The sequence below is a fragment of the Brettanomyces bruxellensis genome, chromosome 7, assembly GCF_011074885.1.
Source record: "Brettanomyces bruxellensis chromosome 7, complete sequence".
Taxonomy (NCBI): domain Eukaryota; kingdom Fungi; phylum Ascomycota; class Pichiomycetes; order Pichiales; family Pichiaceae; genus Brettanomyces; species Brettanomyces bruxellensis.
The window spans coordinates 246,226-270,654 of record NC_054688.1 but is presented as its reverse complement, the minus strand read 5'-3'; the positions used below and the strand labels follow the sequence as shown (position 1 = coordinate 270,654).

At 36.3% G+C, this 24,429-nt stretch overlaps 12 protein-coding genes and 1 non-coding gene across 13 annotated transcripts; 5 read left to right on the top strand and 8 right to left on the bottom strand.

The window, feature by feature from the left end:
* Nucleotides 1-573: 573 nt before the first annotated feature.
* BRETT_004643 (uncharacterized protein) lies at nt 574-2,136 on the bottom strand (the record flags this gene model as incomplete). The annotated part of the gene is made up of 1 exon (XM_041283136.1): nt 574-2,136. One exon carries the CDS (start codon nt 2,134-2,136, stop codon nt 574-576), a length of 1,563 nt encoding a protein of 520 aa, XP_041136488.1.
* Nucleotides 2,137-2,612: 476 nt separating this feature from the next.
* BRETT_004642 (uncharacterized protein) lies at nt 2,613-3,392 on the bottom strand (the record flags this gene model as incomplete). The annotated part of the gene is made up of 1 exon (XM_041283135.1): nt 2,613-3,392. The coding sequence occupies one exon, from the start codon at nt 3,390-3,392 to the stop codon at nt 2,613-2,615; it is 780 nt and encodes a 259-aa protein (XP_041136487.1).
* An 847-nt stretch (nt 3,393-4,239) lies between these two features.
* BRETT_004641 (uncharacterized protein) lies at nt 4,240-6,336 on the top strand (the record flags this gene model as incomplete). Its single annotated transcript, XM_041283134.1, has 1 exon — nt 4,240-6,336. The coding sequence occupies one exon, from the start codon at nt 4,240-4,242 to the stop codon at nt 6,334-6,336; it is 2,097 nt and encodes a 698-aa protein (XP_041136486.1).
* A 154-nt stretch (nt 6,337-6,490) lies between these two features.
* Nucleotides 6,491-7,288, bottom strand: BRETT_004640 (uncharacterized protein; the record flags this gene model as incomplete). The annotated part of the gene is made up of 1 exon (XM_041283133.1): nt 6,491-7,288. One exon carries the CDS (start codon nt 7,286-7,288, stop codon nt 6,491-6,493), a length of 798 nt encoding a protein of 265 aa, XP_041136485.1.
* Nucleotides 7,289-7,738: 450 nt separating this feature from the next.
* BRETT_004639 (uncharacterized protein) lies at nt 7,739-8,713 on the top strand (the record flags this gene model as incomplete). The annotated part of the gene is made up of 1 exon (XM_041283132.1): nt 7,739-8,713. The coding sequence occupies one exon, from the start codon at nt 7,739-7,741 to the stop codon at nt 8,711-8,713; it is 975 nt and encodes a 324-aa protein (XP_041136484.1).
* A 27-nt stretch (nt 8,714-8,740) lies between these two features.
* BRETT_004638 (uncharacterized protein) lies at nt 8,741-10,087 on the bottom strand (the record flags this gene model as incomplete). The annotated part of the gene is made up of 1 exon (XM_041283131.1): nt 8,741-10,087. One exon carries the CDS (start codon nt 10,085-10,087, stop codon nt 8,741-8,743), a length of 1,347 nt encoding a protein of 448 aa, XP_041136483.1.
* A 416-nt stretch (nt 10,088-10,503) lies between these two features.
* Nucleotides 10,504-12,042, top strand: BRETT_004637 (uncharacterized protein; the record flags this gene model as incomplete). The annotated part of the gene is made up of 1 exon (XM_041283130.1): nt 10,504-12,042. The coding sequence occupies one exon, from the start codon at nt 10,504-10,506 to the stop codon at nt 12,040-12,042; it is 1,539 nt and encodes a 512-aa protein (XP_041136482.1).
* A 195-nt stretch (nt 12,043-12,237) lies between these two features.
* BRETT_004636 (uncharacterized protein) lies at nt 12,238-12,549 on the bottom strand (the record flags this gene model as incomplete). The annotated part of the gene is made up of 1 exon (XM_041283129.1): nt 12,238-12,549. The coding sequence occupies one exon, from the start codon at nt 12,547-12,549 to the stop codon at nt 12,238-12,240; it is 312 nt and encodes a 103-aa protein (XP_041136481.1).
* Nucleotides 12,550-13,424: 875 nt separating this feature from the next.
* BRETT_004635 (uncharacterized protein) lies at nt 13,425-14,024 on the bottom strand (the record flags this gene model as incomplete). Its single annotated transcript, XM_041283128.1, has 1 exon — nt 13,425-14,024. One exon carries the CDS (start codon nt 14,022-14,024, stop codon nt 13,425-13,427), a length of 600 nt encoding a protein of 199 aa, XP_041136480.1.
* A 1,214-nt stretch (nt 14,025-15,238) lies between these two features.
* On the top strand, nt 15,239-15,931 carry BRETT_004634 (uncharacterized protein; the record flags this gene model as incomplete). The annotated part of the gene is made up of 1 exon (XM_041283127.1): nt 15,239-15,931. One exon carries the CDS (start codon nt 15,239-15,241, stop codon nt 15,929-15,931), a length of 693 nt encoding a protein of 230 aa, XP_041136479.1.
* A 126-nt stretch (nt 15,932-16,057) lies between these two features.
* On the bottom strand, nt 16,058-17,725 carry BRETT_004633 (uncharacterized protein; the record flags this gene model as incomplete). The annotated part of the gene is made up of 1 exon (XM_041283126.1): nt 16,058-17,725. One exon carries the CDS (start codon nt 17,723-17,725, stop codon nt 16,058-16,060), a length of 1,668 nt encoding a protein of 555 aa, XP_041136478.1.
* Nucleotides 17,726-20,155: 2,430 nt separating this feature from the next.
* Nucleotides 20,156-20,227, bottom strand: BRETT_004632. The gene has a single exon. It is a non-coding gene; the product is annotated as a tRNA-Thr (tRNA).
* Nucleotides 20,228-23,268: 3,041 nt separating this feature from the next.
* Nucleotides 23,269-24,318, top strand: BRETT_004631 (uncharacterized protein; the record flags this gene model as incomplete). The annotated part of the gene is made up of 1 exon (XM_041283125.1): nt 23,269-24,318. One exon carries the CDS (start codon nt 23,269-23,271, stop codon nt 24,316-24,318), a length of 1,050 nt encoding a protein of 349 aa, XP_041136477.1.
* Nucleotides 24,319-24,429: the final 111 nt, after the last annotated feature.

The following is a 24,429-nucleotide window of genomic DNA, read 5'->3' as shown; positions in this document are numbered from 1 at the left end:
AGGATGAACCGAGTTCTGTGTTAAGGTTCGAAAGAAAGCATAACAAAAAAGTTGAGAGTAAGAAGTAGAAGTGATTCCTTATCAGTTGGAAATAATAAGTAATCGGATATTATTGATAGGCAAAAAAGGAAGGGCGCTCCAGGGAGAGAGAAAAAAAAAGAGTGGCATAATACAATAGCAGACTACAGCCCCGCACTATAGCAATTGATATATAAAATCAGACATGTATTGTTTAGGCTATCAGCCATGCACATGAATTATTTTAAACATATCCACAAAGGTTTATTCTGTTGGTGCTGAACGCTCCATTGTCTATCGTCGTATCAAGACGAGAAATAGTTAAATTTTGCCAAAAGCATAAGGGGTAAAGACACAAACTGCTAATTTGAGTATGCTATACAGCAGAGGGAAACACAGAAGTGTAGGGTAAATTCAGAAATATTATGACCTAAGTACAAAGTATAAACCTGTGTATCTAGAATTACTATATCTAGGGTATTTTTATTAAAAAGAATCTACTTTTATTTAATTCATCCCATATACGAAGCTCGGTCGTTTGTATGTACAGTTTATTCAAGCCGACGAACCCATAGCCTCTTGAATAACGGACTGTCTTTTCAAGTTATGCTCCTGACCATTGACAAACCAAACAAGTGATCCCCCAAAAATAACAGTTAGCGAAACAAGCAAGAGATTAACTGGATTAGGATTCATGTGAAATGTGAAATGTGTCATGCGATCCAAAACACTCTGGAACATGTTACATATTCCGGAGAAGCAAATAATTGTTCCATAAACAGTTCCAAATGTTTTGAAACCAAAGACCTTGGCACAATAGTCCGAAACAGCAGTGTAATAGAAAGGTCTGTAAACAACCAAAAAGCAGATACCAATAATTTGAATGGAAAACAAAGATATCATTCCAGCTAAGCCAATGACAGTAGAGACAACTAGAAGAATTGCCAGAGTTGTGAGAGTTGTCATGTTGTCCAAAATAAGTCCAATGAATGGAATTGAAAGTATTCCACCAACTGGTAAGGCAACGTCAAAGAATTTGTTGATTTGCACGGCAGTATTTGGACTGTCAAAGTACCATTCCATTTGTGATCGCACAGTGGCAAGGAAGTAGTTGATTCTAAGCATTTGAATAGTAGTGAAAAAGCACATTAGTAAGAACCACGGAGTTTTTATCTGTTCAATGACAGATTTTCCGTTCAAAATATTGTGAAGTCCACCAGACTTGTCAGAAAGTTGTTTGTCGGCAATCTCCTCGTAGACAGACTTTGATGAATGAACTGAAACATGCGATCTGACTCTTTCAAGTTGGTCAACCTCTTCTGAACCATATCTAGAATCATTTCCATCGATAGGAAGTCCTGTTTCATCAATTCCGGTCTCACCAATTTTTGCAAGTGTCTCGACAGTTTTGTATGATTCGTGTGGCATTATAAAGACCTGGCACAAGAAAATGAACACCGGAACTATCAAATAAGCATTGAAAAATTTATGTAAAGTGAAATTAGTCACAATACCTCGCTGATAAGTAATTCTGTAGAACATGAAAAGGGCAGAACTCGAATCGAATGATCCGGTTAATAAAGCAAGGACAAAACCAGAATGGCCAGGAAAAGAGTTGGCCAACTGAAAGCAGCTAATGAAAACAAACGGACCACCGAATGCTAAAAGAACATATCCAAATAAGTAGGCATCAAATCGAGTAATTGCAGCACCATTTGCAAGGAGTACACCAGCAACAAATATAAGGAATGAGCCAAGTATTCCGGTAACCCTTGGTCCGTATGTGTCAAGAATTCTACCAACAATAAAAGCGGTAGCGTTAGTGACCACAGCTGCAATTGTAAACATGTTGTTGAGCTTCAAGTCTCGTTCAACGCACATTTTATCCTCTGCTGAACAAAACTGCTCATAAACTCCCTCTGATATAAGCACAGGCTTTAATGCAGCAAATCCAAACACTGGACCTGCTGCAAAAAGACACCAAAGCATTGCGCATGCAACTTGTGTAATTCTTATTCGTTTTGAAGGAAGAGAGTCGACCAACAAGGAATGAACTCTTGTTAGAGGTGTTGTTTCTGATGGAGGATGCAAAGTCGTATTTGTTTCGTCTGCCACCATTTCTGGAAATTAATAATGTCTAGATTGCGCCTTGTGATGAACCTAAAATTCCAATAAAGTTGAAAGTTAGTCAAGGAAGGTTCCCGCTTATGGTCGGTTCGAAGGAACTAATTTAAAACAAGTAAGATAACAAATTTCAAGAATTCAATTAGAAAGCCTTATATTACAAACAGAAAAAGGAAAAAGGCTTAAATATTTCCCTTGTAACCATTAAAATGCGACCTACCCTTGATGGTTGGATCTTCATGAGTTTCCTTTTCAATAGAAAAAGCCGAACTATTTATACTGCATTGAAAATTTCACCTGATAACCGAAAAAGCTTATCGCCGCATTTTTCAATCTCGGTGTTCTGCGATACAGCAAAAAAAATAAATAAACAAATAAACCAAATTATTTATTCGTCTAGAGAAGGCAGTGCAAATACTAATTAAATGCCGGTTTTATACATGTAGGTCAATCCATCAACTACTAGAATATTAAGCCTGACCAAGCTTTGCCATTTGTTTTGCCAAATCGTCCAGTTCCTTCTTATCCTCAGCAGCCTTCTTTTTTGCATCCTCTGGCTTCTCCTTACCATCTTCGTTATTCTTTCCATCAACAACATTCTGAACCCAGGCAATCTCACTTCTCAACAAAGGCTTAGTACTCGGCACGTAATGTCCCCCTGGATGTCTCATTATAGTAGAATTGAGACATCTGTCAACCAATTTCTGTGACCGATCATTACTAACAACGGTATCTAATTCACCCATCAAATGCAAAGTAGGAAGTTCAATCTTCTTGTCGTAGAATTTCTCCATAGACTTATCAGTGTAAACAAATCCTGAATAGATAAGGGCAAACTTCAAATAGTCTGCTGCCTTCTCATCACCAACAACTTCAGCATATCTTGACAGAATGGCACCTAAGACACCAGCACCCTGAGAAAAGCCCATTAAGCCGATAAACGGTCCATGCTCTTTGTAAGCCTCCCTAACAACATCCAAAGAGGGTTGGATATTAAACCTGTCTGGCTGAGTGTAAGTCCAGCCCCTCAGATTCAAATCAGCAAAAGGTGTTCCATTTGTCTTCACCTCAAATGGCATATCTGCTGGCTCTAACTTTAAAGGTCCATCGATGAAAACAGTATGATAACCAGCCTTCTTGAATGCCTTTCTTATCCCGGATGCTTTAATGGCAAAACTTTTACCATTCTGAGCAAACCCATGAAGAACAAGAACAGTTCCTCTGATCTGTTTAACTTGCTTGGGAGTCATTTTATGTGTACACTTGTTTAGTTAGCCAATTATTTCTTGCTATGGAACATGGAAAACAAACATGTAGTGCACGCACAGGATGGATCTCCTATTTAGATATTTCAAATTCTACCCGCGAGGATCTGAAAATTTTTTAGGGGAAATCGGTTTCTCCGACAGGCGGACATTCGAAACACCGCCTGCCCCTACCTGGTAATCTAAAATAATAAAACTGAAGTGCCATATGGTAAAAACTAGGAATAATAAAGAAAGTAAATGAAATAAAATTCTACCATTGCAACAATAAATGATATTTCTTTTCGGTTGTCAACCCATTGAGCCTTTGAGACTAAATCGGAAAATATTTTTTACTCCAACATCTTCCCGTGACTAAATAAGATATGACAATTTCACCTTATTACGTCCGTCTAACTCTAGAGGCATTACATCTTGATTGGTTTCTAACAAATTGTGGATTTTGATTGCTCCATAGCTGTCCTTTATTGTCGTTGCAGAAACAATGCGAATAAATACCCGAGAGTTTTACATTCCGCCCCGCACGGCTACGTGCATACAATCTGTCTCTCAAAAATTTGCACTTTTAACCATCCTGATTGCTCTACCAGACTTTTTTTTTACTTCCCTTGAACCCTTTTTTTTTCAATGCCTTACCTTAAATATCGTTATGACAACATTCACACCCCTCTATTTGCATATAATGTGGAAATTTCGTACCAAAATAAATTCAGCATTTCTCTTTGTCTTAACTGTTTAGACTATTATACCCCTTAAAAGGTCTCTCTGTATTCTTAACGATTTTTGAACTAAACCACTTCTACAAATCTACAATTCAGAACCTACCAAAGAAATGTGCGAAAGCAAGAATAACGGCTGGTTTGAACCTATTCCGTCGGATCAATATCAAAAACTAGTGGAAAAAGCGATTCCCAAAAATATACAGACTGTTCCAGATGATGAGATAGTTGGTCAACCAGCAATTCATGTAGCATGTGGCCCTAATATCAGATTTTTGGGCTGTTTGGAAGGTTCTTCGAATAATTATAGGGCATCGATTTTGTTGGTAACACGAAAGAAGCCAGAACGAACAACGGAAAGTAAAATTCCAGAGATTATTTACAAAATTGGCAGGTCAAGTGAGCCAGAAATACAAGATATGGAAACAGATTGTGTCGTTACTGGAAACTTTCCAGGCAAGTTAATTTATCAAGAGGAGGATTATCTCTTCTACAGGTATGCAGTCAATTTGAATCTTAAAAGCTATGAGCAGAAAGTGGAGTATGCAATTAACTCGGAATTTCGATCAGATTACATGTTCTATCTTCCTGCAATTGAGCAGTCAATGAATATTATGTCTTATTCATGCAATGGGTTTTCTCTTGGAGCGGATATTTCCACGTTTAAAGGTTCATTATGGCTTGATGTACTCAGAAAACACAATAAATTGCATTATCACGTGATGATTGGAGGAGGCGATCAGATTTACTGCGACTCGATTAAGTTTTCCTCACCAGAATTTAGGCGCTGGTTAAAGCATATTAAAAAGCATTCACTTTGGAAGATGTCTTCCTCTGTGAGAGCTTCTTTAGATCATTATTACTTGAATCATTATGTTGAGTGGTTTGGTAAAGGATATATGGAGATTAGTCTTGGAAAGACGTGTCAGATTCTCTTTCCCAAAGTTATGCATCAGATTCCACAGGTTAATATGTTTGATGACCACGATATTATTGATGGTTTCGGCTCATATTCAAAATTTACCATGTCCCAAAGCATGTTTAAGGGTGTCGGAAGTTCAGCTTTCAAATACTATATGTTATTTCAGCATCATACCTTTCCCAAAGAAGATGTTTCAATTGAAAAATCATGGATTCTAGGTACAACTCCCGGCCCATATATTCAAAAGGAGTCTAGATCTGTTTATGCCAGATTAGGCAAAGAAATTGCAATGATTGCTCTTGACTGTCGAACAGAAAGGACCAAGAAACAGATATGTACGGAAAGTACTTATAATCATGTGTTTTCGCGATTGGAGAGGGAAATTTCATCTTCAAAAGGAGAAATTAAGCATCTCTTGGTGCAGTTAGGAGTTCCAATCTGTTATCCACGAATGGTCTGGGCTGAGGTCATTATGGAATCACCGATATTGTATCCTTTGAAATGGATAGCAAGAAAGGGATGGATCTTCAAGGGTCTAGTGAATGAGTTTGATGGGTCAGTTGAACTTTTGGATGACTTGAATGATCACTGGTGTGCGAGACATCATAAGGCTGAAAGAAACAGATTTGTATCTCGTTTAATGAAATTTGGAGCCGAACATGGTATTAGACTTACCATTTTAAGTGGTGATGTTCATCTTTGCTGTTTTTCCAGGTTGTATACATGTGGCAAGAAAGTAAAGCAAGACCATATACCAAAAACGGCCGCCGAGGATCCTCGTCTCATTATAAATGTGATTTCTTCAGCTATTGTGAATACTCCTCCTCCAAATGGAATGGCAACGATGCTTCAAAAGAGATCGAAGTTGCACACTTTTGATTTGTCAACCAAAGAAGATGTTATTCCATTGTTTAAACACAAAGTTCAGAAGCCTGCAAGGGGAAATGAGTTGTTTTTTAATTCAAGAAACTTTTCTGACTTGATTCTTGTGAAGAATTTAACTCATGATCAGCAGAAATACTTTAAAAATTTTAAACAAGGGGATCTTATTAAAGCAGGACCAATTTCTGAGCTGGAGGTAGTTACGCCGCCAAGTGATAAATGTGACTGCGAGTCTACTCCTGAAACACACAATGCTTATCCACTTCATCCTGATTCTCTTCTTACTTCCTTACATGTTGAAATTGACAGAGAAAACACCTCATCAGAGACACAACAGTTTCAGTTGTTGATCCCGGCTTTAAATGGAAAGCACAAACTTGAGCATGTTGGTGATAAGCATTGGTAATGGATAATTTTATAGTTCGTATTAATTTATGGATTTTATGTTATTATTAATGTTGCAATAGCTAGCTACGCCTGAATCTAATAGGACATATGGTATGCGACAACTTGATCTTTATTTTTTGTCTTGACCGTTAATTAATCAATATATGTATGCATCAAACTTTCTTCTCCACAAATATTGCCATGAGCGCAAAAACAGAATAAAACATTGCTAATGGATATGCTACTAGTAATCTTGCATTCGTTAGCTGTAAAACCCTCACGAAAAATGCTGATGACGAGTATGTGCACCAGAAAATTGCAATAATTCCTAATACGTATCCAAAAGTGTTGTCTAAATCGTGCACAACCGCCAATGCACTGAGTAATACTAATGGAAGAAGGCAGTACCCTAAAACAGAAGCTGTTCTAAGCAGATCAAGCCCTCCAGGACCAGAGTTGTTAGACATTAGTCTGAACAATAAATGTAATGAAATAGTACCAAAAAGTGCAATACCATATATGTATCCAAAATGCGTCTTGCCTGAAAGGAGAAGAAGAATTCCAAATAGGAGGCAAAAAAGAATTGGACCCGCTAGATCTGAATCCTGAATCACATCTTCACTAATACTTCTTGATTTAAACCCTAGGACTGCCAGCGTTTTCCCTTTGATGTGGCCAAAGTTTACACCCAATTCCTCTAATAATGGGGGCTCTCCCGGATATCCGGATGTTGAAAATGCAGCCAATAAACCCTTGCTAAGTTGGTTCGGATTATGCTCCCCTGAAGTCTCATTAAAGTTCAAGGATGTCTGCATTGATCCAGTTGGCATATTAGAACTTTCCGTGTTTCCAGAATTAAAGAAGCCAGAATTCTGCTGGACACCCAGTTGATTGAAACCATTGCCCATATTCTGCTGTGTATATATATTGGCATTGCTATTATTGTTTAATCCCTGTTGATAATAAGCCATATTTAAGATGGTACGTATGCCAATATAAATATGTCAATTTAGAAGCAGTCAATAAATGTTATCTAGGCAACTTATCCCGATATTCTGCTGTTCACTCGGTAAAGTTTTAATATACAAAGAAATCAAATCGCAAATATATTGAAGCTGACGTATGTCTTTTCTGTTTTCAATAATTCACTGTAATCGAATCAGCAGATCAGGTTGGGACGTGTTATAATTTTGAGTGCTTTTAACTTGACACAGCGAAGCAAATTAAAAAAAAAATAAAATAAAAAGCTGGAAAAAGCTACGTGCATCGAGTCGATCGGCGCAAAACAAATCAACGCGTTCCGTCTCTCAACCTCCATTATTTGGCCCAAGATCTATAATTATGAGTTTCACACTTTAGGTACCAATAGATGGATATAAATTCATGGAATCTTTGAATAAGTTTGGGTGCTGATCTTCAAAATGGATGAATCGGAAGAAGCGAGAGTTTTGGCGATTACTAAAGATTATGGAGAGCTTCATCAAGCAATTCTTCAATTACTATTGCAGGTGAAAAGTATAGACTCACATAAATTGACGCGATTTGTTGGGGATGCAGTTGCAGACATTGTTATAGATGAAAAAACTATAAAACGCCGACAAGAAAGTGGAAATGATGATAGAAATGAAGCCGAAACAGAAAGAAATGAAAATAAAACTGATGATGATGTGGAAGAACAAAATGAACAGCGTCAAAATAGCCGTGAAAATCGACAATTAAGAATACAAGTGAGAAAGCGATTAGATGATATCGAAGTTTTGAACACAATGGGAGTTCTTAATAGGAGGCTTACTCCCCTCAACTTATGCATAGAAAGAATGATTGATGAAAACAGTACAGACGATGTCGAATCAAGCACAGACGAGGCAGCGTACATTTACACACTAATTAACAGGAAATCCACGAAAGTGTTACAAATATCAACGTCTTTCAGTGAAAAAGAGATGAAGGTGATCTCGTTTTTACTTGATCTCACGTTTGGTGACAGTACTGGTGACGAGGACACATCATCGAGACGCGAACATTATTCCATCGCGAGATATGACACCCTCAACAATATCCGATCTGGATTTGGATACAGCATGGTTGAGGCCGAACAATTGATGACACGATTAGTTTTGGATGGATGGTTTGAGTTATTTGATACATCGTACAGTCTTACGCCAAGATCATTATTGGAATTAAAGGATTACTTGAAGGAAAGGTACCCCTCTGTTTCCACTTGTTTGGCCTGCGGTCAAATACTTGTAAGAGGTTTGGAGTGTAAAGTTGCAGATTGTCCGGTCCGTTTTCATTCCAAATGTTATCAATTTTATAAAGTTGCACACCAGAATGATGTGTCTTGTCCCGGCAAAGACTGCACCGGAAGTTTAGAAGATGTTGTTGATTTCTCGTAGTTATTCGTGTCATATATATATAATTGTCTATGAATTTGCTTTAAGTATACTTTCCATCCGATCGAGGTATCTGTTTACAGTCTCGTCCACGAGATCGTATGTGTAGCCCTCAACTATAACACCATTGTACCTGCTGCTGAATAGTTGAATGCTGCCACCGTTAAGATCCTGTTTTAAGTCTTCCGGCACACATTCTAATACACCGGAAGTATTGATCCTGACTCTACCACCATCGAAGCAGCTTACCATAGGATAATACCCCAACGAGCCATCATCTCTTCCCACATAGAACTTGTTGTACTCTCTGTGAAGATTGATGTTGAGTTGCTCTTGTTCAGAGCATGGCGGTAGAAATGCAAAAAGTCCTTCAAATGCCACACCTTTCTTTTCTCCGTTCTTGTATAGTGTTATTCTCGAATTTGGAAGCTTTGCCGGCTTGAACTTCTTCTTATCCCGCACAGCCTTCTCGCCAAACACCGTCACAGGATACAGAAGGTGATCCATCGGCATTGAATATGTATACTCATACTGTTCAAAGAAAAGTTTGTTTCTGTACTTAATCGGAACGGCATCTCTAATTACACCAACCTGGGTGAAATCTGGCTCGTCGAGATTCTCATTGTTTTTCTTCTCTTTCTCAGCTATATTCTGCTCCTCCAACTTTTCCTCCTCCTCTGGATCTGTAGTTGTTCTATCTCTGATTTGACGTTTTGCTATTTCCATTTGTGTTTTCATATCTGGTAATTCCACAAGAAGCCCAATAACATCACCTGAGTGGAACTCCTCCCCACCCTGTAGAAATTTGATTGGCTTGCTTAAGTGAACCTTTTCACCTCCTTTGTCCCGAAATCCATAGCCATATCCATCATATCCCACTGGTGCTTCAACGCTGGCTTCTTTACGTGCTATACCAAAACGAACGTTGCTTTTACCATCGTTTGACTTCAATAATTTGTACTCCACATACCACTTGCCCTCTCTGAATCCTATATTTGTTCTACAGCTTCTCCATCCATGTTCTACCGTAGCTTCATCCATGTTTTTATTCAGCAGCGTGTCTTGTGATCGATCGAAATATGATAATCTTGCTTTGTAGGGAGGAAGATCTGTCGTAGAATATTTTGTTGAGTGAAAATATGGATTTGGACGACATGGTGTGTACTTAAATCCCCGTTTATCGTACGGAACCTCCTCTGTTGTTCCATATGAAGTGCCGTCAATTGTTTTTTTCGACTCTAAAGTAGGAGCTTCTGCTTTAGAATCCAAATCATGCTGTGAACAAGATAACGGCTTTAGTCGTAAAATGACTCTCTGCTTCTTCCTCTTCTGTAAATTGTTTCTATATCTTACTTCTTTACCGGATTTCTCTGGCATACTGATTGTAAGTTAAAATTACCAACAAGCACAAAAATCAAAATTTATAATAAGACAGATGGATTTTCCGAAGAATGGCACAATTGTGTACAAATCCTTGCTTGATTAAATAGTGTGATTCTACGTTGGTGTGTATTGTTGGCAATGTTAATCGCAATTAGATAACAGCCGTAATTCTAAGATATGTGATCTTTTTAAACATCAATTTTCAGTGCTCTCTATCAGACGTTTAATTTTTTTTTCATGATTGTTGGCTTATTTCCGCCCTTTATATTTATGCTATCAGAATTATCACTTTCTAGCACCCACAAATAATATAGCTCTGTTTATCCACCCCAATCTGTAGCATATTATTTAATCATTTTGTCATATCAGCGACTGAGGTTGATTGCATTGGGCAGAATTTTGTTTTCAAGATGTCGAAGGCTGTACCCTTGGGCCAATTAAAACGAATTAATAGCAGGTACAATATTTTTACAAGTATTCGACTACCACTCCAAAATTTGTCTTCGGACCATAGCACAAAGTTGAGGGCATCAATAAAGGACAATTTCTGTACTACGAAAGAGCCAACAACATGTTCATCAAGAATTTTGGATGGATATATCTCACCTTTTGATTCGACGGTTGCTAATATTTTAGAGAATAGTGGTTCTACTACCATAATTGGGAAAACGAACCTTGATGAATTTGGCATGGGAAATTCGACTCTTAACTCGCATTTTGGGCCTACATTGAATCCTTTATATCCTCAAAAGCATGATATAGTGTGCGGTTACACTGAAAATGCTTTTTGGACCTTGAAAAGCAATAATTCTATTAATGCTGAAATTCTTCATGAAAAGCCAAAGGATCCATCACGCTACCTAGAGCACCGCTATTTAAGGCCGAAACACAGAACAGATTATAAAATTGATCCAAAAATGAGAATTGTTGGTGGATCATCTGGTGGGGCTGCAGCATCTGTTGCATCTAATTTGGTAGATTTTGCAATCGGATCGGATACTGGAGGATCCATTCGTCTCCCTGCTTGTTATACATCCACATTCGGATATAAACCATCATATGGACGAATATCTAGATGGGGCTTGGTTCCATATGCCCAGAGCTTAGATACAGTTGGCATAATCTCAAAACGAATTGAGTTAATTAGCCAAATATTTAAACAGTTGGATGTTCATGATAAAAATGATCCAACATCGCTTGCTAGTAATAAAAGAATTGGCGATAAAGATAGATGGGAAAAAGATGGTGAGAAGTTTAAGGTTGGTATACCAATTGAGTTTTTACTCAGTGATATGCGCCCAGGTATAAGAAAGGTGTGGAGCCGTTTCTTGGGACTGTTGAGAAACTGCAAACTAATTGATATTTATCCGATTTCAATTCCCTCAATAAAAATTGCACTTCCGGCATATTATACTCTAGTTACTGCAGAGGCATCTTCAAATTTATCTCGGTTTGATGGAATTAGATATGGTTATAGATCAGATAAATTTAGTGATACCGTTCCTGAGTTTACCGAAACTAGATACAGAGGATTTGGTAAGGAGGTCCGAAGAAGAATTATTTTAGGAACGTTTTCCCTTTCATCTTATGGATACGACAGTCATTTTATGAAGGCTACGAAGCTCAGATCAAGATTGGTTAATGAGTTTAATTCTGTGTTCAAAGACAGGCATGTACTTTTTCCAAATGACAATATTAATGCCGAGGGGGTGGATTTCATCATATGCCCTACATCTGTTTCTATTCCTCCACTTGTGTGCAATTATTCTAAAATGAGGGTTGTTGATTCATACCTTAATGATGTTTTAACTATTCCTGCATCTCTAGCCGGAATCCCAACTTTAAATATTCCATTTGGCGGAGAATCTAGAGGATTTCAAATCATGGCACAGTATGGATACGATTACAAAGTCCTTTACTTCGCCAAAAAAGTGCTAGAAAACTTATAGATAATATTCGTCAGCGGGGAAAGATATATTTGTGTACATATCATTTAATAATACATTCTTGACAAAATAAGCAAAATTATGGTACCAATCCGAAAAGAAGATACGGTAGGCGATGAATCAGCTTGATCCACATTTATCCTGTCACAACTAGTAAAATGCACTTGGAAGCAAAATTTCTTCTGTAAGCAAATATAATCATATAGGTAGCACCCTTACACCTGCAAGCTTATCCACAATAGGAGCAACAAGTGGATGTGAAAGGATTGGGCCGACAAATGGTAATGTCCTTAAAAATTGCACCATTGTAGCAAAAAATTCCCCGAACAAACCTAGAATTCCAAAACTTTCGATTATGAGTCCCAAAAATGAGTGCTTGAAGAAGATAAGAAGAATACCTAGCAAAAAGCACACTGATCCCCGCAACTTCTCAGGTCTAGCAAAGAAGTAGGCAGTCTTCCTTGGTCCCATAATCAAGGTAAGACCTATGAGGAATAATATGTTTCCCATGGCCAAGAATGCGGCATCAAAAAAGGTCAGGGTTCCTAAAAGGAAGAAAACAGCTCCTGAGGCAGTGAAAAACACTCCAAATTCTAGATTTTTCTGGTGTTAGTATTAAAAAAGTATGTACAAGGTCAAAAAAGTGTTTTCATACTTACTCTGTATGTCTGAAAGCCACAGCATTTTTAGTTTAATGATGGATAGCTCTATGGAAGGAAGATAGCAGTTCAAAGATGGATGTGTCTTGTGCAGAAGCTTGCATTTCATTTATCCTTGGGACGCCAAAAAAAAAAAATAATGCCAAATCGCGTCAGAGAGTTTCTATGTGTACGGATGCTTATTTCATTTGTTATTGGATGCCAGTTGGGGGGTTGCTTATTTAGAGAAAAGTAATATAGCACTAAGTATTCTTTGAGAAATTGATGCGTTGCAATCAATTCCTTTCATGAAAAGTGCATCCAAAATTTACTAATATCTCTACTACTTACCATCCCTTTTCTTGAAAAGCGTTAAGTACAACAGACTTATATTTTAATTGGAAATGATCTTAATTAGTACTTGATTGTATCGTAAGTTGACATTATAATTCAGATTTGATAACATTACTGATTTTTATTGGTGTCTGAGTTTTGCAACTTCAACAACTAATCGATATCCAGCACCATCGACACACTATTTTTACACAAATTAACCACATAAAATTTAGGTACCATTTGCTAAAGCATGTAGAATTATTAAAGAATTAGTCGTTGAGAATGCGAAACCGTTTGTTGTGTTTGTTTTAGAATAGTGAATAAATTAAAAAAATGTACAAGATCTTAGATATATGCAATACCCTAATTGCATTATTCTAGTACTTTCTGTCGAATTTGTGTCTTTCTGAATTAGGCAGTTCCTTCAGATTCGGACTTTGTCACCTTGATCACTCTATTAAAGTAATCGTCACTGCTAGTCCTTTTTTTATTTTTTTGCTCATCTCTCATAGAAAGCCCAATTGATCCCAATAACAAGGCAATTGTAATAAATTGGGCATACATCCTCGCATTATAGAATTTTTGAGCTTTCGACAAAAGTTTGTCCCTGTCTGCCCACTTCCAAGATCCCCAAAGTGAAAGAGCCCAAAGTCCAGTAATAATTTTGTATTTATTCTCATTTAAAGTGATCTTTACCCTTTCATTTCGAGTCATGTTGGTCCATTTCTGATCATTCTCAATTTTAAGTCTTGTTTGTTCCTCATGAGAATACATACTTTGATCAAACAAGGTGTTTGCCTTTTCTGCCTCAACCGTAACAAAAAAGATGGGGGGAGTAATGAAAATGGCACATTTTCCCGATGTTGATAAGTTGAGTATCTTTTTGTATCTGAACTTAGCAGCTGCAAATAAACCCAATGAGCAAAGTGTACCTATAACCAATCCCTTAGCCCCACCCCGTAAAACAGCTTCGGTTTCTGCTTTTCTTTCTTCCTCGGTAATGATTTTCATATTAGTATCGTGCCCCTTTCAATATGTGTCAACAAATATATATTGTTAATTTCATCAGAGGCTGATCCTTAGACACATTAAGCTTTATTTATAGTTTCCAATAATTGCATAGTTTCAGACTTGCTCATTTTTTCCTTTCCTCCATTTAAAGTCTGGTAACAATAAAAAATAAGTGAACTGAGATAGTCGGGATTATATTTTCAGTTTTCATTCTCCGATACTTTTAGCCGTCGCATATGCCAGCTTCGATAAGTAATAATAAACATTTTTTTCTTTTGTTATATATATACACACTATCATAACATTTAACGTATTAAGAAATAATAATGTCTTTATTCCATAACCACCAAGTTAAAAATTGCAAAACCTTAATATTTAATGTCTTCGCTACGGGATTGGAATATCGGGGTCTCACTTTTTGAATATATTTCGGGTTACGAAATTTCCCGATTTGAACTTTTTTAAAGTATGTTTCCTTTAAATTTGATTTAATAGGTCATCTAGAAACTGAACATACAAAATTTTCGAACACATTCAGGATACAGAAAAGGCACGTACATTTTATTTGATGGATGAAATAGTGCCATGGTGGAAAATAGTATCCCCCAACAATTTGTCTCATACACTGCATGATATGCTTAGGACCGAGAGATTCAAGTGAAGTCTCATCTAAAAGCTACATTACTTTGGGCAAATGCCAAGAAAGTTTTCATCAAATAAAGCTTTCAATTTTAGCACTCTTGCTTTAAGTTCCTTTTCTTTACTTCTTATTTTTCATCATATTAACTTCAACCTTTAAAGGATAAAAACTGTTCATGACAATTAATGCAAGGATTTGGTATTACATGACCTTTGCTAATTTTGTCAATTTTAGTCGCACCATTCATTAAGTATTTCCCATTTTTAGTATATTTTATTGATTAATATTCCAGGAATCTTAAATTTGGCCTGTACCTCTGGCATCTCTAGTTTCTCACTAACAACTTTTTAATCTTGGCATGTACGGCTATATATTAAACTTTCACTTACTCGCGCCAAAAAAAAAAGAGGCTGTGAAAGAATCCTCCTTAAAATTTGAGTGATCTCATTAAGATTTTAAGCTCGCATTGAACTTTTTTGTGAAGTTCCGAGCTCACCCTTTTCATGTTAACTGACAACGAGAAGATAGATAAGTGTCAAAACATCAGGATCAATAACATATCCTACAATTTAACATGCCGAAGGATCCTTCTTTAAATGTTTATGACCCTAACTCTGATCAGCCAAGTGAGCCTCCTCCTTCATACGAAGAGGCTATGGCAGATCCTCAAATAGACATTGATTCGACTGCAAACACCATTCAAACTCACCAAAGACCATTTGTGCCAGTTACACAAGGCTCGTCACAGCAATATCAACAACAAAATCATCAGGAACAGCAGTTGACTCTTCCAACGTTGCCCCAGCGGCCCCCAGCTACTCCTTCACGTCCAACCGATTCAAAAACTCAGGATTTATATACAAACAACTTGAACCTTCCATGGAGATATCCAAGGGGATATTTTTGCCAAAAATGCAAGAATACTGGATATAAGAGGCGTGATAAGAAATGCAGACGGTGTTGGGAGAAGTTCGGACCTGTTAAGCCAGCCGCTTCTTCAGTCTTATCTTCCACTTCTTCTTTGCACAATTCTTCATCAGCACATTATCAGCAAGGTGCAAGCCCGATGAATCCCGCTGTTATAAAATTACCACCTGGAGCCATTTATGGAGGCAGTAACAACCCAAATAACCCTACAGTTGTTCTTCCTGGTGATCCAAGGATAGGTGGTAGATTATGTAGTCGTTGTCAAGGACGGGGACAGGTTCATTTTTTTTTGGATTTGGAGACTTGTCCGGTTTGTAACGGCTTGGGAAGAACTCCTTAAAGAACACTTTGTACAATCTCATCTTACGCTCTTTTCTAAGCATACGGGCCAATTATTAGAAAATGTGATTCCCATATAAACCAATCGTATATATAATACATATTAAAATAAAAAAGGCGTACCGTTTCAACTGTCATTAAACAACTCATTAACTGCAGCGTAGTTGATTTTTTTACTAAGCGATTTTTTCTGGATAAGCTGTCGAGCGTTGTCAGCTGGTGTAATAGCAGCTCCCATTGTATCTGAAAGGCCAAGTCTTGAATTGTCACCTTGAAGATAAGCACCATAGTCATGAGTTCCAGCCTGTGCACTATCCTTACCACTGCGTTTTCTTCTCTTCTTAACGTGTGCAGTATGTCCTGCAATTTTGTCTGATTCCTCCTTAAGCCTACGCTTTTCCTGTTCCAACAAGTAATCCTGATTGTTTCCAACCCAAATCTGCTCTTTTAGTTTACTCTCTTTATCCGTTAAAAGAATGTTGTCAATTTCAAGGTCATCAACATCTGATAAATCACTGTCATCCGGAACAGTTTTAAGTAAGTCCTCGGTTTTCGGTAAGTATTTGGCCAAATTTTTAGGCTTATTCTTCTCTATCATTTGTTTCATCGCTCCATCTAATTCATCCTCGTTACCTTCTCCATTGATGTATTCATCATCAGAGTCGATTTGCGGGACTATTTTCACTGCATCCTTTGAATTTGTCAGCTTTCCGTTCACTCCGTTACAATTCTTCTTTAATTGCCTTTTTAAAACCACTTTGATATGATACTTAATTTCCTCCTCTGTCACATCACTATCTTCAAGTAAAGCTGAAAGAATTGGATCCTCTAAGTATGAATCCTCGAGCTTCTCTGACTCCCTGATTGCTTTCTTACGTTTCTTCTCTATTGTTCTATCCTTAATGAATGAAGGGGGAAGGCTTGCACGCACCTTTTCGTTCTTTCTAAACTTTTCGATCGACAAATTCGAAGAATACGTTTTCTGAAACTCCCACAATCTCTTCTGAATAGTGGATGTTCCAACATGAGACACTGCAACAATTTCAGAATGTGTTCTGTGAAAATTGTTCATTCTTGCAGCCAACAGAATGCATGCACCGGCGATACCTGAAGGCCTTCTACCTTCATAAAGCCAGTTATCATCCATCCTCCTAGCAAGCTTTAATGCGTCATTTATAACCTTTAATTTGGCCCTTCCAAAGTCGAGCTTATCTGCAAAATGCTGAATGAAAAGTGACGGATCAATAAGTGGTAAATCTGTAATATGTAAGGCTTTGACCATTTTCAAAAAGGTCGCACCCACGGCAAAAACAGAGACCTGAAGACGAGACGAAAAGTCTATAAGCATATGATGTGTTTTCTCTTTTCTACATGCAATGTATAGGCATGCCGCAACAACATTCTGCGATCTTCTTCCTTGAACAAAGTTATTTGTTAGGGCAAGTTGAAACCACTGATAAGCTGCATCAGAAATGTAATCTTGAATACCCAAAGCTGATGCAACATTCTTTATTCTTTTTCTTCCATTTGCCAGGGTTTGCTCTCTCGAGTCCAAAGACCCTCTATTGTTTCCAAAATTTGCATGTGCCTGATCCGATCCCACAAAAGAACCCTGGATCATTGCTCCTCCATTTGATGTCTCGGCGAATGTCACCTCAGACACAATAGGATTCTCTTCCAACACTGTACCACATTTAGTACATGCCAAATCAGATGATGCAGTGTGATACTCTCTAGTGAATTCAGTATTCCCACACACCTTACATCTCAGCTTACGCTGATTCTGCGTATTCATTTCTATAGTTGCAATAGTTTCTAACTTTGTAGTTTTCTTCTCGGCTTTTTCTATCAGGCGATTTCTTTTGAATTTTCAGAATGGTACTTTATCCTATCAAACGCTAACAACTTGTAAGCTTGTAAATGATGCTGATGTCGTGCTGTAATGGTGACTTGAAAAAATTATATATATATAGTCACTGGGATCTAAAGGATGAATGTAAAAGTTGTGTTTGTGGAATCGCGTTATTTTTTTCCCCCCTCCCCCCTTGATTGTCTCTTTATTTGAATATTGGACACCGGAGTTTTCGCAGGAATATTAGATTCAAAGTAACCGCGCATGCTTAGGTAAGTGACAAATGCCAATTTGTTTCGAAGAAAACTGACTACATAGCGCTTTAGTGTCGGATTTCGCGGATTTTTAGAAATTCTAACAAGAGCATAATTTCTGAGAATTGATGCGACACAGAGAATCCCACTTGTGAAAAGGGATATCTGAGTTTTGCTAAAACTATTCTACGTAACAAATTGTCGGACATATGAGAATATTACCTAGTATTAGGTAATCTATTATTATATGTCATTAGATTTATTTGTTTTGAGATCTGAACTTATTCTAAAATAACGAAGATTTAGAATAATATCTAATAGAGACAATCCTGGATAAAATGCACTAACTGTGTATGTTAGGGAATCAGCAGAAAAATAATTATGCGCGATCATAATTCTGTTTCTGAGAATTAAATCTTTTTTTTTTATTATGTATGATTACCTCACTTTATTTTCCTTTTTATTTTTACTTTACTTTACCTCTTTTTATATAACTTGTTTCTTCTACGAAGGGACGAGACCCGATAGCCTATTTTGCAATACAACTAGTTCGACTCCACTTTGATGGTAACAGAGTAAAGGAAGTAAATTCATTTTCTTCTATGGTGATACATACACAATTGTTAGAATGTTAAAGGCATTAACATTATCACACAGACCACTTGGTACATTTATATCCACCCACTTAGGTAACCGACCTTACAATTGTCTGAATCTCCCCGACTGCTAGGTTCTTATTAGTTCTATTAAAGAAGGAGTTTGATAGCTAAAGCCCGGGAGTAACTCATAAGGTCTCTCTTAACTCCGACACAAATACTTCCTTTTTCTTGAAAGAGTTTTAGGAAGACAAGCTAATATATATTTTTTAATTTGAATTGATCTTAATTTAATATTGATTGTATCACAAGTTGACAGTATTGTCCATATTGATATCATTATTGATTATTATTCGTGTCACTGAGTTTTGTAACTTCACACACCAGGAACCGGTATCTAGCTAGTCGACATACCATCCTTACACAAATTAATTAGCTTCATTCTAAATTTGGGTACCATTCACTAAAGCGCTAATGATCAAAATCCCAATCCTATATAAATGATCCTACATTGACTGCTTCCAAATCAATTTAACGTTATATCTGCCATCAAGTGATATTTTAATTTTCCTCCTGTAGCTTTTTTGTTTTTATTTGAATTTTCAGTTTAGTCTATCAATAGTTGCATCTTCGGGAGCTACAACGATTTTTAAGCGGTTTTATGGTTTTCTTTTGGTATTTATTGAGCAATTCCTTTCATACCTTTTCTTTTACTCTTTTTCCGTATTTTACTATATTCCTTACTAATGAATAATATGGACCGTAAGCAGTTGATGTCATACTTACAGTGTACGACCAATATTGCGTACCATGACGCTGTACATCATTTATAATTTCTTTGTCTGTGGTGAACAAGGTCACTCATATATACACAAGCATCCTAAAGAATACTCGTTAAATATATTTTGTTTTGATATGCTTAATCTGTGTTCCTCTTTTATTCTCCATAGAATTAATCAGTTAAAAATTATTTTGTCATCGTCGTGTGCATATTTCATTTTGCATGTTTCCAGTACTAGAACCTTGATGTAATATTATCTTTATACAAGTGGTTTAGATTGGTTCATCAAATATATACTTTGTAGTTAATAAATAGTATCTGATCTTTCCAACTTAGTATTCACAAATATATTTCTCATCACTATGATATCATGATAATTGTGTATATAAATCATCCTGGAATCTTTACTTAAATGGAATTCAGGATTGGAATTTACTTCTCGTGCATATTTACAGGCAGAGGGATGGATACTTTCATTGAATATAAGCATTCATTCCTAGAGCTAGATGAGATTCATGAGGACACATTCAGATTTTCTCCCGAAAAAAATTTAAAGCTACTTACTGTGATATTATACTAGATGGAAGTAAGGGAAGGTGTGAATCTATGATTCGTATCAAAGTTAAATAGGGATCAAATATGGATCCACAAAAACGTTAAATTTTTGGTAGGGAAAAAAAGGGATACACTCGATTTTCATATATTAGTCAATCACCAAAAATAAATTGGTGCCAAAAATAAATGCCTCCTGCCAGAATTGAACTAGCGACCTTTGCATTACAAGTGCAACGCTCTACCACTAAGCTAAGGGGGCTTTCTTGTTTTTCGGTTACAGAGAATTATTTTTGATGTAAGTTAAATTTAATCATTTATTATTTTTGGTTGCTTTATTCTAGTGTCGGTGTTAAAAGAGGCTTTGTCAAAATCTATGAGTTATAATGATGTTTCATATGTTAGTAGCTGATAAAGGTTCATGTCTGTCGGAGTTAAGAGAGACCTTATGAGTTACTCCCAGGCTTTAGCTATCAAACTCCTTCTTTAATAGAACTAATAAGAACCTAGCAGTCAAGGAGATTCAGACAATTGTAAGGTCGGTTACCCAAATGAGTGGATAAATGTATCAGGTGGTCTGTGAGATAATGTGAATGCCTTTACCATTCTAACAATTATGTATGTGCCATCATATCAGGAAATGAATTTATTTCCTTTACTTTGTTACCATCAAGTGGAGTCGAACTAGATGTTATTAAAGTTAGTGCTACCAGATTAGTATAGTGTGTCAATATTTATTGCAAGATATAACTTGCACATAAGATTTAGTATAGACACAAGAGGATATCTAATATTTATATAGTTGCCATTCTCCTTCTTATACGACAGCCTAGACAATAGACCTTGTTCTGCTTAAAACTATTGTCTACCTCTATTTTGACAGAATCATATTACGATTTCTTTGATAACTTATTCGGACGCACACGGCTTTTCTTTAGCACAAACGCAAAGAAATATTACTGCTTGAATTAATTTTATCATCTGTAGGATCAGGGTTATTTTGAAATTCAGTATGCCATACATAGATTGATTGAGGGATCGCAATCATTTTGATATTATTGAATTGCCTACAGCTTGCTTTTCATCATTGATAGATAATTTATGCATAGCATTACCAATGTGTATAGTTAAAATAGCAATGCCGACCATTCAACGGATTCTTTTACTGATCTCTTTGTATTTCAAAATGTGAGTTTATTTCAAAATAAGAATGATTCCATAGTATCACTTTTTTCCTTATCTATGACCATAAGGTTTTTAACACAATAAATATAGTACAGCAATAATGATGACAAATACATTTTCATTCAACACTTTTGTCAGCCCGTCATCATTACAGGAAAACAAAAATTGTGACTATTACTGGGCTCTTAAACTATAATGGTATACGCTGCGTGCTCTTAATCGGCAATTGTAATGCTCTATTATAATAATCATTGATCAGTTTTTTTTACTTAAATTGCTTCCCTCCAGTAAATTTATAACAGAGTTACCAGCTTAACCTAAAAATTTAACTTTTAATGGTAAACCAAACCAATCTCTGAGATTATGCCTAAAAGAGAGCTTATTCATGCTGCTACTTGTTAATTAAATAATATAGCAAAGAACTTCAATATTACTTTATTTTCAAATTTAAATTGAAAAAAGTTGTCTGGTACAAAATTTAATTTCAACGAATTCGATTAGAACGGAAGGATAATTCCTAGTATTTTTATAAAGAAAACAACTTCAGTATTTATCAATATCTTGATTTCATATTGATAAAACTTCACCGCTCGTTGAACAAAAATTTACTATCACTATTTGAACAGAAACAACAAAAGAAATATCCAACAACAGATTTCCCGAGCCGTCAAGTATTTCGCTTTAAATTGCTTGTACTTGGGCATCAATCCTCAATCTCACAAAGATTATTCTTCAAATGATTTCTTTTTCAAAGTAAATAGTTTAACTATCTTTTGGAAAAATATACTAAACAAAGTATTCGTTAAATATATATTACAACTATTTGTGAGCATTTCACAGATATAGTGTCAAAACACTGAAGCTCTCGAACAATGGAGTTCCAGTAAGGAAAGATGTTATTGTTATATCATCTGATTAATACGAGAACTACAGCCATATAAAGTGAACATATTCCCTTTTGTATAGCATTATACATACTCTTTATTACATACTACAATAAATATCGATATACTATATAAATCTGGTAACACTAACTTTAACATATAGTGAACATAAATTGGAAATAGAAATGGTGGGGTCTGAAAATCCTGGAAGATATTCTAAATTTGGCAGAATTTTTATCCCCTGATAATTTGAAACCTGAAATATAAATAGTATCAAATACCAATTTATTTACGATAAAGGAAAAGCTAGTCATTCCAGCAAGTCAATAAAAGAAGAATAAAAAAAGAAGGGGAAACGGGAAAGTCACGGCAATATGTTCATAACAATGAATGTGGCACAAAGTAGGAAGCACCGTGAGTTCCTTACTTTGGGAGAAATGTAATGAACATCTTCATTTCTGAACTATCTAACAATTTACTTAACTTTTATACGAATAGATGGGGACCAACCAATTTCTTTATCGCCAATTCAAGCTGTATAACAAGTAATGGTGTCTCGAGTATTTACCTTTAAACTAACTAATGATTTTGGAGTACAAACTTTTTTATAAAATTCGGGGCGGTACTTTCAGGATTCTTATTAATTTTTATTTTATTTGTTAAGTTATTTAACTAAATTTTTGAAAGCCTGCATTTGTTTACGCTGCGAATAAGGAATAATTATGAAGTTGCAAATTGTAAACAGATATATTGATAACAAAGAAAGGTATAACCAAATCAAGCGGGACGCACAAACTTTGAGCGATCTGCAGATCTCCGCCATTGCTAGAGAAAAATTCGGAGTAAATTAAAAAAAGAGTGACCAAGGATACTTCATGAAAAGAGATGTCCCGATCAAATTTAAAGACGGAGACAAAAAAAGGATCATATTTTGCAATTACACATCAAATTGTGCCTTGGAAACTTGATTTTCCTTAATTGTTGCAGAGAGGAAATGATGGAGAAAATCATCTTACCTTAGTGAGATAAGCTCGGCCGAAAATAGTAGTGCGCCGCACACTTTAAGACCGTTGGCATATTTTTTTAATCTTTTTAATACGCTTTTTAGATCTCGTCTCTGACCGGTTTATAAAGGAACGGAAATCATGCAATAATTATTCTTTTTCACTCTTTGCTGTGCTCTATAACACTTTTACATAGTAGCCTTATCTATGACACCTAAGACCTGCTGAAAATGACTGTTCAGGAACAGATCCCAATATGGATAGACTGTGATCCAGGACAAGACGATATAGTGGCAATAACATTGGCCGCTTATAATCCACATTTTAAGTTGGTTGGTTTGTCAACCGTTCATGGTAATGCTGAACTAACTTATACAACAAGAAATGCACTCAGATTTTTAACAGCCTTGAACAAAATGGACATACCTGTTTATCCAGGAAGTTCGAGCTCATTACATGGGAACATAGATGGTGCTCCTGAAGTCCACGGGAAAACAGGACTTAATGGATCAAAATTATTACCAGAACCAGGATATAAAGCAGAAAGACACGAGGATTTCTTTCCAGCATTAAAAAAACAGATAGAGAAATATAACGGGAAGCTATGTATAGCGGCTATAGCACCGTTAACCAACTTGGCGTTGTTTTTTGGAAAGTACCCGGAGTTGAAGAATCAAATTCACTTTTTAACGGTAATGGGAGGAGGCTTCAAGCGATTTAACCGAAACGAAGTTGCTGAATTCAATATATTTGACGATTCACAAGCAGCTCATGACATTTTTGAAGATGAAGTCTTGTCGCAACATATTTTATTGGCACCATTAGACACTACTTCAACAGTTAGAGCTACGGCCAACATTCGTAAACAAGTTCTTGGTAGTGAATCTGTTGTGCTTGCCTCCAATTTTAGAGCTTTAATGTACCAATTAGTCCACTTTTTTTACTTGAAAGTCAAGGAGCGCAAAGGACCAGATTATGTTGGACCGAGCGTTCATGATCCGGTCGCTATTGCTTCTCTTCTAGAAGTATGCGGCTTCGAAAAAAAACTTAACTGCAGGTACATAAGCAGGGCTGTTGATGTTATTGTTGATGGAAAAGAAGATGGAGCTACCAAAATGCTCGCTGAAAACGAATTTCCAGGAAGAACCATCAAGATATTAACTGATTTAAATAGAGAGAAATTCTGGCAATTGATATTGGATGCCTATGCAGAGGCTGATAAGAATGCTTACATTAATGGATTAGATAGGCAAAAACTGATTGAAGGATACAAGCCATGAGAAGAAATAAAGAATAAATTAATATAGACTTTAAATCAGTTGGTTGTGAGACATTTACGCATATATATTTTGAAAGTGTGTAAATAAATAGACAAATTCAATTAGAACATG